General features: G+C 39.0%; 2 protein-coding genes across 3 annotated transcripts in view; one reads left to right on the forward strand and one right to left on the reverse strand.

The window, feature by feature from the left end:
- The window catches only part of LOC138968994 (vacuolar protein sorting-associated protein 35-like), a 47,291-nt gene extending 42,163 nt beyond the window's left edge, over nucleotides 1–5,128 (reverse strand). Inside the window, exons 1-5 of the mRNA XM_070341681.1 lie at nucleotides 5,004–5,128; nucleotides 4,030–4,131; nucleotides 3,490–3,586; nucleotides 1,891–2,014; nucleotides 1,206–1,388 (exon numbers count right to left, since the gene is read on the reverse strand). Coding sequence (XP_070197782.1) covers nucleotides 1,206–1,388; nucleotides 1,891–2,014; nucleotides 3,490–3,586; nucleotides 4,030–4,131; nucleotides 5,004–5,006 — 509 coding nt within the window. The 5' untranslated portion in view covers nucleotides 5,007–5,128. The remainder of the gene's footprint in view (nucleotides 1–1,205; nucleotides 1,389–1,890; nucleotides 2,015–3,489; nucleotides 3,587–4,029; nucleotides 4,132–5,003) is intronic.
- A 77-nt stretch (nucleotides 5,129–5,205) lies between these two features.
- LOC138969046 (origin recognition complex subunit 6-like) overlaps nucleotides 5,206–13,697 on the forward strand; it is a 591,738-nt gene continuing 583,246 nt past the window's right edge. For both annotated transcript variants that reach the window (XR_011456361.1, XM_070341744.1), the window contains exons 1-6: nucleotides 5,206–5,333; nucleotides 8,920–9,058; nucleotides 9,535–9,698; nucleotides 10,414–10,491; nucleotides 10,702–10,814; nucleotides 11,196–11,273. Coding sequence is in view for 1 of the 2 variants with exons in the window: in XM_070341744.1 (XP_070197845.1) it covers nucleotides 5,266–5,333; nucleotides 8,920–9,058; nucleotides 9,535–9,698; nucleotides 10,414–10,491; nucleotides 10,702–10,814; nucleotides 11,196–11,273 (640 nt within the window). In the remaining variant the exon portion in view is untranslated. The remainder of the gene's footprint in view (nucleotides 5,334–8,919; nucleotides 9,059–9,534; nucleotides 9,699–10,413; nucleotides 10,492–10,701; nucleotides 10,815–11,195; nucleotides 11,274–13,697) is intronic.

Genomic DNA, 13,697 nt, shown 5'->3' on the forward strand with positions numbered 1-13,697 from the left:
CTGTGGAGACAGACAAATAATGAAATATCAGTGTCATGTTTGTTCATCTCCACAAAATCAAGCAGGATGAATTCCACGGAGTCCATAACAGTTCCAGAGGTACTGCCTCTGTGGAGACAGACAAATAATGAAATATCAGTGAGAAGAGTAATAAAATGTCAGGATAGAAGAGTATTAAAATTTCAGGATAGAATACATGTAACAAAATGTTGCATTAGCTCATCTCTGCAAAGGATTCAGCAGGATGAAGTCCACCAAGTCCACAACAGTTCACCAGTCACTCAGGGATCGCGCTAGGATTTTTTAAATTGCGTATGGCTTACGCAATGTCGGCCAAAAAACGCGTAAAGCAGAACCGATTTTGCGTCACACTATAACACAGTTAAATCATGTCAAAAGCTCGCATTTCACTCACCTTTTTCCGGCGCTCACATCGGCTCTGGAATTCGCGGCAAGCCCTGTCTACAACGTCCGCACTTTGGCTCACGGCCGGCCCCTCCATGGCGATACTTTTGCTGCATGCGGTTTTGAATGAATCAAAGATAGGCTTGAACTGAAAGCGTCTCTCGGCCTAGATTTGGCGCCACACGCCCAGTGCATTTTGGGTGTATGTTCTGTTTCAGAAAACCGACCGGCGTTGCTTTGCGTCGCTTGCGACACTCTTATGCCGAGAGCATGTCACCTCATTTTGTTTTATCCAAAACAGACTTTAGATTTGAACTCGCGCGCTTGTGCTATGTTTGATCCAGAACAGACTAGAGATTCTAAACTCGCGCGTGTGTGCTATAGTCTGATTCAGTATTGGGATGTGCTGCTGAGCATGCCGTTTTGAATAGAAGTTGTTTTGCGTACGCGTTACGCATAAGCGCCGGGAAAATGCGTGGGCGGATTTTAAAACGCGTCAAATACGCAAAAAACATGCGTTAACGCGATCCCTGGTCACTGCCTTAGTGGAGACAGAAGAATATTAAATGTCATGTAAGTTCATCTTTGCAAAGTTCAGAAGAACATAGTCGCCACTTCCATACCAGTTCCAGAGTCACTGCCTCTTTAGAGAAGGAAGAATACAAAAATGTCAGTCAGAAGAATAATGAAATGTCATGTTTTTTCATCTCTGTGAAGGGGTATTGGTTTAAGTTTCCACTTGGTTTGGGTTTCCACTGTATGTAGACTTTAAGAAATATTTTCAGAAGCCGACAACTTACGCGCTGTCGTCCTCCACGTCGGGCAAAACATTCTTGGTGCACTGCAGCAGGTAGTTACGGAGAAAGAGGCCCCGCAAGGGATGCTGCACACCACGACACATTTCCACCAAGTCCTTCAGAATGTCCTTGCGAGACAGCTCATTAGACTTGATGTACACTGTGCCCACTGTGATCAGAAGATACCTGAAATAGTATAAAATAAATGACTGAAATTTTAATCTGTAAGACGGCAAACTGGGTGTCAAAAATATACTGTGTCTTTTACCATCAAATTTCCATGGGTGCATAAACTACACAAGGTAAGAAAAAAAAGTGAAATGATTTAGGAGCCAACAGTACCATGAGATGACTGTTATACAGTAAAGCTTATCAAATTGCTGGAAGTCTGGCTTTAAAAAGAGCCAAAAACATAGACATGTGAATTTTGTGGAGCCGAAACATTTTTGTCCTATTTTTGGCAAGTTTTGGAGAAAACAAAATCTGGCAATAACCCTCGGCACCCTGAAGACACAAACAAATTCAATCGCTTTATGGACTTTTAGTAAGCATGAACATTGGAAATAATGAATACATACACATTTGATATTGATTTCTGACTTAATAATAATATGGATACAGCAACACAAACAAGCATGCCTTAGCTCAAAACTCTCCCTTCAAGATAAATATTTTTTTCCAAACTTACAAGCGTGGTACAATGTTTCCAGCATACTGCACAAGCTCATACAGGTCAGCGACTTTGCGTCCTTTCTGGAACTCATCTACAAGGTACATCTCCAAGTGCCGCAGCTCATCAGATATGGCCATGTCTTCACCATGTTAAGGTTCATCTCTTCAACAATTGTAATGGCAAGTATAGTGTGTACAACTACAAGTCAACACCAGCAGAAAGCACCCAGTATTCTAAGTCTGGTTCTCTGTTCACAAGACTGTTGAATTTTGATGTTCAATGCATTATTCAAAGCACCACGTGGCTGCCGTTTGGTGGTGAAAATGCTACAGAAGAATGTTTTATTATTATTAACCCTTTCGCTGCCAATCAAAACTTGCGTATGTGCATTCCTGACTGCCAGGGAATATTGGAGTTCGGGGTGTAATAATTCACAAAAAATTCTAGCTCCAAACTGGCAGTAGGTAGGTAAGTAAAACCTATGTTATTTTTAAGGGAAATTGAACCAAGAATCTGTTTTTAGTGTCTAATCATGGAAATAATAATTAGTTTGGCTTATAATGATGTTTAAATATGAACTTTTGAAAAATCAGTCCGGCGCATCTTCCGGTGCCTGTGGATCAAACACAGGTGGCTGTTTTGCTCGCTCCAAGAAAGGATTATAATCACTATCATCTACCTGTTTCCAACGAATCATCCGAAAGAAGATCTCCCCCTTCCCCTGTCAGTATCCATAATCATTTGCACCGCCTGTAGCGTCAGTCCGGCTTTGTTTTTCCCTACTAGGGCCCGGTCGACTGTCACCGTCAGCCATTTTGACGAGTCGAGATTTCTCTCCCCTACCCTGTCGCCAAGGCCGAAAATAGCCTTCAGACGCAAAACCGCGTCACCATTTATGTTTATTCATGAGAATGAGGTATCCTACCAAGCCATTGGCTGCTATTTTTGTGTCAGCAGTGACATAGCATTTCTGGAAAATCCCGGAACGGAGAAGACGGGTAAACCCGTCTTAAGGCGCTGCGGCTGCACAAGCGCATGACGGGTATACCCGTCCTAAGGCAGTCAAGCGGTTAATATTATTATTACATACATGTATCATTACGGCTAAGTGGCTTCTTGCATTAAAATAGAAACAATCCTTCCCGTAAAAACAGTTCTGCTCAGTATCCCAGATCTGCCCAGGTTTTTCACATGGAATAATAATATCCCTCCACTGGGGAAATACAAAAAATCAACAGCCTGACTACTTCCTGTGCGAAGTGTAATAATTTTTTTTTTTTTACAAATTTCCTAAAATAATTCAAACTCCGCTCAGGAAGCAGTTAGGATGCTTATTTTGGGTATCAAAAAGAAAGTTAATTCATAAAAAGATCAACTCTGCTCAGGTTATTGACTGCACTAACTCTATTAATTTGTTAATTCTCACTTCCTATTGTTATCTTATTCAAAAGGCAACAAGACTTCTCTATCCCACTGTTAATATTTGTTGTTGTGGGCATTAACTCCAGTAATAGTAATCAAGTAGCTTCTTAATTCTTACTTTTAATTCCCTTTGGGAAGAAAAGAAAAGAACATCCAAGCGCTCTCTATTGAGATTTACTCTCACAAGGATACAACACTCGTAATAGCTTTTCGGGGAAAGCAGGGATGTCCTCAGTTCTCCAAGCATGGTGGAAGCATGTTTCAGCCCATCCATCAGTCGTCCCTTGTCCTGTAGAATAAATGAGCAGCACTTACAAGATATCAATAAAAAAACAATTGTTTAAAAAAAAAAAAAAGCAGACAGTCTTTGTTTGGGAAGAACAACCCAAATATACTGTCTAAGAATTTGGATGATCATACTTCATAAGTTACAAAAATGTTCCTACTTACATGAGATCAAAACCAAGGCAAAAAAAGACAGAAAAGTGAAGCCCCCCCCAAAAAAAAAAGGTAACAGATAAGGTAATCGGTCCCCGTGATTTTGTTCTCTCAATTTTGTTCTCTCAATTTTGTTCTCTCAAAAGAAAGTCGGCTGGAGAAAGCAGGGTAGGTTAGATCAGACTGTCACCACACAATTTCAGGGTGGGGGGGGGGGGGGGGGGGGGGGGGGGGGCGCTAACACTTAGTAAAAGGGGGGGTTCCACCTGTACAGCATAATCATTGTGAACGTACGAGACATCTTTTCATCTGAAACGCCTGGTTCTTGACCACGTTCAGTGCCTCCTCCAGCAACTTCTCCTGCTCCTCCTGCGGTGAAAGCTGTGGCGTCGACGGCTAAAATCAGAGAAACAACAAGTGTGACAGACAGACACCTAAATAAAGTAAGTTGGTATAGCACTTACCGACTAAGTTGTAGCAGGGGATTAGTGTCTGTAACGAACATTCATGAATAGCAACTTAAGTTGATATAGCACTCAGTTGTAGTTGTACCAAGGGGTCAGTGACTGTACTGTAAATGAAGAGCAATTTATACATCCTGTATTTTTCAACATTATCCAAATGTACTATTAAGCCCTGTCTTAATTAGGTGCATCGTCACAGCCACACCGAGTCTGAGTGAATCTTAAACATTCGCTTTTCTTTCAGTTTCCCAATGTGACATCATTTTTACTAGGCTAATTCAAGAGTCTGTTAAATGGGTTTTTCATTAGGTTAAAAATTGGGTAAAAACAATGACAGATTGAGTTCTGTCCACCAGAAAAAAATGGCATGCAGGTTGCCAAATATACCATTTTTTTCTTATATTTATAACTTAATTATTTATGGGCCTGTACGTGCAAGTGACACGGGCATTTAAACGCCTGATCTGAACATGAATGTTATGACTTTATTAAAATATTTTACCAAGTTCGTACGTACTAGTTTTTCAAATGTAAAGGCCTTCTAAGTTATATACTAGTCATCATATAATTCCTAGTAATAGTATTCCCACTCCTTGTCCTACCAGCAAGACCTATCACTTAAAAATGCATGCTCTCACACACTTTTATTGAAATCTGTTCGGAAACATGACTACTATATTACAGAGAATCATTCGAAACACTAAGATAGCCAATTACAACATGCATGTAAAACGAAACTGTCTTTGGACCAAGGATTTCTAGATATCTTACTGACTTCTCGGCCAGAAATGAAAATACACCCACCATTTTGATGCGGCCTCAAAGTCATGTGACTGCAAATGAAAATGAAAATCTATTTCAGAAGAAAAACAGATGGCAATATCCGTCCTTCTAAGATGAGTAAAAATGATACAAATCTATGTTACAAACATCAAATATCACGCTTTTAGGCCCAACAAAAATTAAGAAAAAGTCTGCATCTGATATCCCGGCATTCCTGCGTCCGCGGGAAATGTGTAATAACTTCCTGCCACAACAAACCCACGGGCACTGAGTTCGTAGAACAATGGGTGATCTTTCGCTGTATCAGACTCTTGGGAGAAAAATTGGAGTGATGGATCGAAAGATTATAAGGTAATTGATAGTTGTTGGTGAATAAAAACGTAAAGAAATTGTTGTTCTCTCGTATTGCGTCTCCGGTATTGTCGCTGCATTGCACAGGTTGCGGTTCCACGCTCTTCGCTTTAGTTCAATGTGTGTCAGTGTGTGGTCATTGAATGAGAGGATACCCAGAGTTGGATTACGCGGTCAAAAAATCGTAGCCACTGCGAATAATTAAGGAAGAAACATAAATGAATAGATCGATGTATTACTTGATTTATAATTACATTTTTTTCTCAAGCGTATTTACAAGGGAGGATGTAAACACTCTCCCTGAAAAAAACTCCTGCTTTAAAATCGAAAGGTATCACTTTGACAGAGCTTCGGGTAACACCAAGAGCTGTCGAAAAGAAATTGGCTACTTTAAATCCTAATAAGGCTCAGGGACCAGACAAGATCCCATCAAGGGTTCTTAAGGAACTGAATAAGGAACTTGTGTTGCCTTTTTGTATATTATTTAATAAATCCCTGGAAATGTCACAAGTGCATAATGACTGGAAATCAGCTGATGTTACTGCTATTTTCAAGAAAGGACAAAAATCTGATCCGGGAAATTACAGGCCAGTCAGCCTCACATGTGTTATTTATAAGGTCCTTGAAGCCATAGTGAGAGATATTATTGTAGATCACATGACTGTTAATAAATTATATTCAAATTGTCAGCACGGTTTCCGTCAAAAGAGGTCTTGTGTTACCCAATTATTGGAAGTAATGGAAGATTTGACAAGGATCTTAGATGACAAAAACAGTATTGACATTGTTTATTTTGATTTTAAGAAAGCCTTCGACTCGGTGCCACATGAAAGACTCTTAGTTAAGCTTGAGTATGGAATAACTGGAAATGTTGTGCGATGGATTAGAGATTTTCTAACCAACAGAAAACAGAGTCAGAGTGGGTAATGTACATTCTGATAGTACAGATGTTTTAAGTGGCATCCCTCAGGGAAGTATTCTGGGGCCTGTTTTGTTTACAATCTTTATTAATGACCTACCGGATATAGTACAAAGTACCTGCAAAGTATTTGCAGATTATACCAAATTGTATGATGTACCCCAACGATACCAAACAATACAAAATGACATTGATAATCTCCAGAAATGGTCAGATAAATGGAACTTGTATTTTAACGTATCTAACTTCTAAGTGTAAAGTTCTGCATATGGGCAAAATTAATCCGAGACATGATTATTCAATGATGGTGAATGATGAAATGAAAACAGTTAAGAAGTGCGAGGAGGAAAAAGATTTGGGTGTAACATTTGACGATCACCTGAGTTTTGACAAACATATTCAAAACATAATAAATAAAGTGAATAAAATGCTTGGCATAATAAAGAGAACATTTTCCTATCTCGACAATGACACATTTACAAAATTGTATAAAGCATTGGTTAGACCACATTTAGAATATGCCAACGTTATCTGGCATCCGTATCTAAAGCGTCAATCAGCCGCCCTTGAAAGGGTGCAAAGAAGAGCGACAAAACTGGTTAAGGCCTTGAAAAACATGACATATGTTGAAAGACTACGGGTACTCAATCTCCCGACCCTTTAATCAAGAAGACTCAGAGCCGACCTGATACAGACCTATAAAATCTTTGAGGTTATTGATAATGTCAAAGTCGAATCTTTTTTCAAGAAGTCTATCACTGATGTAACGAGGAAAAATACGGACAAAATCTTTATTGAATTTAGTAAAACTAATATCCGGAAACATTCCTTTTCTAACAGAGTTGCACCATCATAGAACACACTGTCTGATGTTGTTAAAAATGCACAAACTATTAACACTTTCAAAAATCTGCTGGACATGCAAAAACTTATGACTGAGTCACTTTATTTATACGATAATTGATATTGAGTAAATACGACTTTGAGCATGTTAATATGATTATGATTGACCTGCAACAAATTTTATAATGAGATGGGACGCGAAAAAAGTCGTGAGGCTTATGGATACCAATCCATTCCCTAACCACTACTACTACTACTACTAGTAAGTAGAAGTGCAATGCCAAAGCACTGCATACCCCCAGTAAAGGAAAAACCGCATCTCTCTCTCACACACACACACACACACACACACACACACACACACACACACACACACACACACACACACACACACGAGAGAAAGATCGCAGGCATGACACATAAACTTTAATAAACACACACTCAAAAAATGTAAAAAATGCAAGACCCCAAAGAGGAGATGACATCATGGCGCATTGACGTCAAAACATCTTTACGTCGTCTACATGCAACTGCATTGTTGTAGACTCGGAATTCGGATTTTTACCCCCAGCCGTAGCGTCCTTAGGTGGCGTTTGATCAAAAAACGATTGTGCAGCATCTACCGTATTTAAGTTAGTATATATGCTCCCAATTTTTGGTGAACTTCCATCCCCAACAGTTATGTAACAAAGGATCCTTCTTTATCATGTCTTATCGGGAAGAAAACTTCTCAAGTCGATCTCAACATGAGTTCGTGGGGTTACCTCCAGCTTCGCTGGGATAATGAATTAATGATATGAACCAGAAGCCCGTTTCTCAGCCAATTCTTAGGTGAAGCTAAGAAGTAGAGTTTCTTAAGGCCGTGAGGAAGGCTAGGATGTGGTAAGAGTAGGCGAGCATTCCTCTGTATGTGCTCGCCGCTGAGAAAACATAATGGCTGTACACGGTCGATGTCATTCGCTGTTCACTCGTTAAAACTTAAACACTAAATAAAGAAAGAAAGATTCGCTGTTCACTGGCGACTCTTTTTGTATAACCAATCATGTTTAAAGGAATAAACATGCACACTCAAATTGTATAGCTGAGCAAGATCCTCAAAGCTAATCTTGAAGCCAATTCTACAATAAAAGTCTTCAACTAGTAGATGAGTTTTGCACAGTGGTAATAAATTGTAATCCTGCGTGGTTTCAGCCTTAGTACATGTATTGTATGCTAAAAGCTTGCTCCGTGACGCATTTTTCCTCTTGCCAGGTGCTTGAAATCATTGAAAGTGCTTGAATTTGGAGGGGTCAGTTTCAAGGCCTTGAAAGTGCTTAAAAAATGGAAACGATACTTGAAAGTCCTTAAAGTTAAAAACTCTAATGCTGCAAACTGATTACATAACAGCCACCCACAATAAACAATAACAATGATTTATTGTTTGATAACCTCAAAGAAAAAGTTGAACAGAAACCTACTGTCTCTTTTGAGTCTGTCAGCTTCAAAACCATCGCCTGCTACGAATCTGTCGCCTTTGAAAAAATTTAAATAATTAGTTTTTGAACATCCAATGATTTAAATCGGCGTGCGGGAAGGGGGTATAATAACGAGCGAGTGTTTCATTGCAGGGTGCTTGATTTTCTCTTCCGAAGGTCTTGAAAATGAAAGTCCTTGAAAAGTCCTTGAATTTTACAACAACAAAAATGTACGAACCCTGCTTATGTGTTTTTTTGTTGTTCCAGCGTGATCCCTGATTATAAGTTTTAAGTTTCAGATGTCTTTCACTTTCTTAGGTAAATCATATCTACTGTGAGATGAATAATGGAATTTATGAACTTGTTTCAGAAAAGCAGCAGAGCTGAAGAATCTGCTCAATGTGCGTGCTGGTAGTGTGTCAGTTGCAACTCTTCGTTTGACAGACACGGCCAGCGTTATTCTGTGTCTGGATATGGCAGGCATGCTTCTCTCACATCCTGTAAACAAAGTGAGTGCATGCTTCTAAAAATCAGGGTCTAGTGTTATTCCATTATATGACTCAAGTGTCCTGATGCACTTATATTTCTATACTTTCCATGCAAGGATGTAGTTCTACAGGGATTTATAATGGAGGTCTCAAGATGGGTGTTTTCTTGTGTCTTTTTTAATTTTATTTCAATGTGTAAATTAACATTTGTTCACCTCTTGCGGAGAGATTCAAGTGTCTCATTTGGTGGGTGTATGATGGATGCAATTGCCAAGCGAGCTTAATTGTTCTACATGGGGAAACTTTTATGCACCAGAGCCTTATTGTAATAAATGTACATGGATTCATTCTTGTGGCATTTTCTTTCCAAGTCGATGTGATGCTTAAGATAAAATTTGTATTTTCACAAAGCCCACAGCCTGCACAGGAACTGAAATGAAATTTGCAGAAGAGATTCTCGTTTTGATAAATTAAATTATAATTTCTTTGTATTACAGGCAGAAGCTACCAAGCTGTCAGGGTTGAAAAAAAGTGCCTACCAGGTCGCCTTGAAAACATTGGAGAGTGTCCTTGAACTCAACACCAAGACTAACATGCGTGACCTTGCCATCCGTTTCGGTTGTCTCCAGGTGCTGGATGCTGCTGCTCGCTTGCTGTCAAGGTAAAGGTTTTCTTGCTCATTTACTGCAGTGTGATTTTGTTTATTTTACCTAATAAATAATATGAAAACAGAAAGAGGGTGACACTATCACTTAGTAACTTGTTGGTTTTAACGCCCTCTGTTCACTAAGGTGCCACTGCCAGTAGATGGGTCTAGCATAGCTCTCATTCAATGTTTTAGTGTTTAAGTTCAGAATACTTACTTACTTTTCTATTTCATCTTGTAATTATTGCTCTGCCTCACTTGGTTATGATTACAGAAATGTGTATTCTAAAATCTCAGGTTTAGATAAACACATATCATAACTCTGAAGTACATGAGAGGTAATGATATCCAGAGTATTATGTTATCTGATACCTATGTGTGATGCAATTTTCCCAACACTACCTCCTTTCACAGGTGTGAAGTATTGTACACAAAACAGGTAACACAATGTTCGCACAGGTGTGAAGTATTGTACACAAAACAGGTAACACAATGTTCGCACAGGTGTGAAATATTGTACACAAAACAGGTAACACAATGTTCGCACAGGCTGTGACTTTGTATAAGAACAAGAATACACTTACTTTAGTTCTGTCTGTCTACCAGCCCTATATCCTTCCATTCTTGTTGTTTTTCAATGCTTCTTGTTCAGCCACGCGAAAGGGAATTGCCTTAGCCAACCTGAGTTTTACTAAGGGACAGAACTGACATTTTTCCATGTTGTGCATAGGTATGAGACAGAGCAGTGTTGTGATGTGGATACCAACAGCTCCCTGTTCCAGACTGCTGCACTTCTCTGCATTTGCAAGTAAGTGTCAGTACGGCGCTAAAACTGTGGTGAATGGTCTTATCGTGTGTACATGCACTAGTATGTAAATAAATAAAAGTTAGTTTTTCAGTGCATCTTTATGTACTGTTTCTGATAAATGTTGTGTGTGTGAGAGCATAGTATGTGTTTATGACTCGGGGTTTACCACCAAATTGTTCTCTTTACCATGATATTTTTTGTTTTGTACAGGCGCCAGAAAGTGAGGATTGAACAGGCGAGACTGAGGGAGGTGTCTGGAGTTAAACGCAGCACAATGGATCGTCTGATTACACAGATGGAGAAAATTGCTGAAACATTGGAAGGCAAGTTATTGAATCATTTTTTTAATGGCCATCCATAAGGAAATTGTGGTACTAATAATTAGTGAAGGCCTATATGGTCTTTTCTTCAATCAGACTATGAACAAGGGTGACCATTTTGGAAGTGATGTTCTGTTTAACTTTATATATTTGTATGTGTGGTCGTATTTTGTGTTTTCAGTTCCTGAATTTCAGTTGCACAGATCCGAATCTTCTTATGTACTGAAACACCATTGTTTGTGTGCACATAAGTTCAAACTTAACATGTCAGAAATTAGTTCAAGGTTTATTTTCTTTTTGTGAGCAAGTTCTAGTTGTGAAAGATTTTTTTTAGTACAGCCCGAATTTACCCGCAGTGATAATGTAAATATGTTTGATTTGCAGAAGAAGACAACAGACAGAAGAGGAAGATCAGCAGGAAAAAGAGAGACTTGATGGATGATATTGAGAAAGCTATGAACAGTACGTTTTGTGTAGAATACTTGCTTGTTACAACTTCCATTTTGTGTTTGCAGCCGGTCACTCACTAACAGTTTATGCATATCAGTCAATGAGATGGTTTCTCAAAACAAACTCCCACTCCCCATTAAATCATGCTAGAGTGTTGTTCCCAGCCTCAAAGGACAAGAGGTCGGTCAGTTGGACCTGTATTTAAGATAATTATGTACAAGTTCAAATTTCCTTGCTTTGTCCACTTTGCAGGAAATTTGATGGTCAGAAGATCTACTACGTGTCAAAACTGTGAGACGATCGACCGGTGTCATGAACTGAAAACTCTGCTGAACAATCCCTCTCAATGCGGTCAATGCGCAAGCGCCAATCTTGGACTTAAAAAATGCGACCCTTTGACCGAACGAACCATGGGTTAGGGTTAGGTTGTTCACGACCTGATTAATCTCCCCATGTTAGTGCATGCACATTGACCACATTGAGAGGGATTGTTCAGGCAGAGTTTTCAGTTCGTGACACCGGTCAGGGGTGTGACCAATGTGTCTGAAAAAAAAGAATGTGTCAATAACCAAACACCGAGGCCTGGGAACAACACTGCTAGATATGTGCTTACACGATTGTAATTTTGTAGAAGTACTCACTACTGTATTGTTCTAGCAACCATTTCAGAATGTTTCTGAAGTTGGACAAAGGAGTAATTTGCTACTTACTAATAGTGTTCTTATGTTTGAATATATATAGTCAGATCTTACATTGAAAACTGAAATTTTTATTTTGATGCCAAGCATTTTTCAACACACAGAGTGGTGAGATTGGGTGGAGGAAAGCCAGGGAGGGCGTGAGATTACATAAGTTCAGTCTGCAGGGGTGGGACTTTTCCGCGGATTTCCGCGGACACAACTTACAAATTCCGCTGGAGTAATCTATTTTTCTGCGTCCCATTTCATCACAGTATATATAACTTGTTGACTGAATGATATGGAGAGAAGTGAAGATGGAACAGAACACTGGAAGTTTGAGGGTTAAATTGTGCTGACTGAAAACTCCTGTGCGAGGCTGGTACTAGAAATCGTTCATACGAAATGACAAACACAGGTTACAAGCGATAACGCGCAAAAATACTGGTTTATTACTCTACATCTGATTACTAGATATCAGTATTGCATATTTTGATACAGTATTGCGGTAAAAAACTAAGCAGAAAGAAAAAGAGAAAAGAAAACAAATTATTAGACATGGCAAAGGTATTAAAAATGCATAAACAAAACGCAAGAAACAAAAAGGGAAAAAATAACAAACACAAAACAGTTACAGTAACCAAACACTCGTTGATTAATCCTTTGACTTTTAAGGAAGGATTACGTTCCTTACGTTAAAAACATTAAACACTAAGAATACTCAAGAAACTTAGCATAAATACGTTACAAACCAAAATGGCTACGTTACGGAAAATACAAACGTTGACTCATCAGGCCAAGAATACAATAACAAACTGTCATACTAAAAAATCTCTGCAAGACAACGTTCCTGCGTTATTCAAAGTTACAAAAAAGATACTACCTCAACTCACGTTATACGTAGGCCTAAAAAACTCATGAAGTCATCACAAAATGGCGACCAAAATACAACACAAACAAGTAACAACAAAATTACCTTATGCGCTGTGTGCGTTGTCCAGAGTACCAAAACATGTAGACTCTCAAACGAAGGGCACAAGACTATTCACAAACTTTAGATAAAACTGTATCTTAACACGTTACGTTGACTTTAAAAACATCACAAGAAACACTCCATTGGTTCACTTGTTAACTTTCATACGTTTACAGAACGAATATCCAAACTCTTCCGTAAAACCCTCAGACCGACTGATGAGATGAAGTCAAACAGTAATATTTATAAACCTAACATGGAATAGTTCATTTTAAAGGTAAAAGGTCACCATATTGACCAACCAACAACATTCCATAAAACAGGGTTGGGTGAGACTATTATTTACAACCAATCAGTAACTGATCACGTACTTCGTGCATGATTCTTCCAAAGAACAGTCTATTTTACAAAAAATAGCAGGGAACTAGCTGACATTAACAACAAAAAACACGTGAGTCACACGTATTCTAAAACTTACGACGCAGTTATGCAGCGCTCACACCAAACCAGGACACGGAAAAGAGCACGTGAGTCTCACACGTAAAGGTAGTTAAATAACGCTCCACAAAAAACAGGTCACAACAAGGTGCGCCGATAAAAACACGGTTTACTTCCTTTACACCGTAAAAGGGCTGAAACAAAAAGTATTCACAACAAAAAATAGGTGAATGCATGCCGCATCGGCATGCACAAATAGTCATGTTGAGCTTCAATGCATTGGGGCGTCACTTGGATCATACTATTGCCAGTATTGGATTATGGATACATGGTTCATTACGTAAATAT

Source organism: Littorina saxatilis, linkage group LG1 (genome assembly GCF_037325665.1).
Source record: "Littorina saxatilis isolate snail1 linkage group LG1, US_GU_Lsax_2.0, whole genome shotgun sequence".
In the NCBI taxonomy this organism is placed as follows: Eukaryota; Metazoa; Mollusca; class Gastropoda; order Littorinimorpha; family Littorinidae; genus Littorina; species Littorina saxatilis.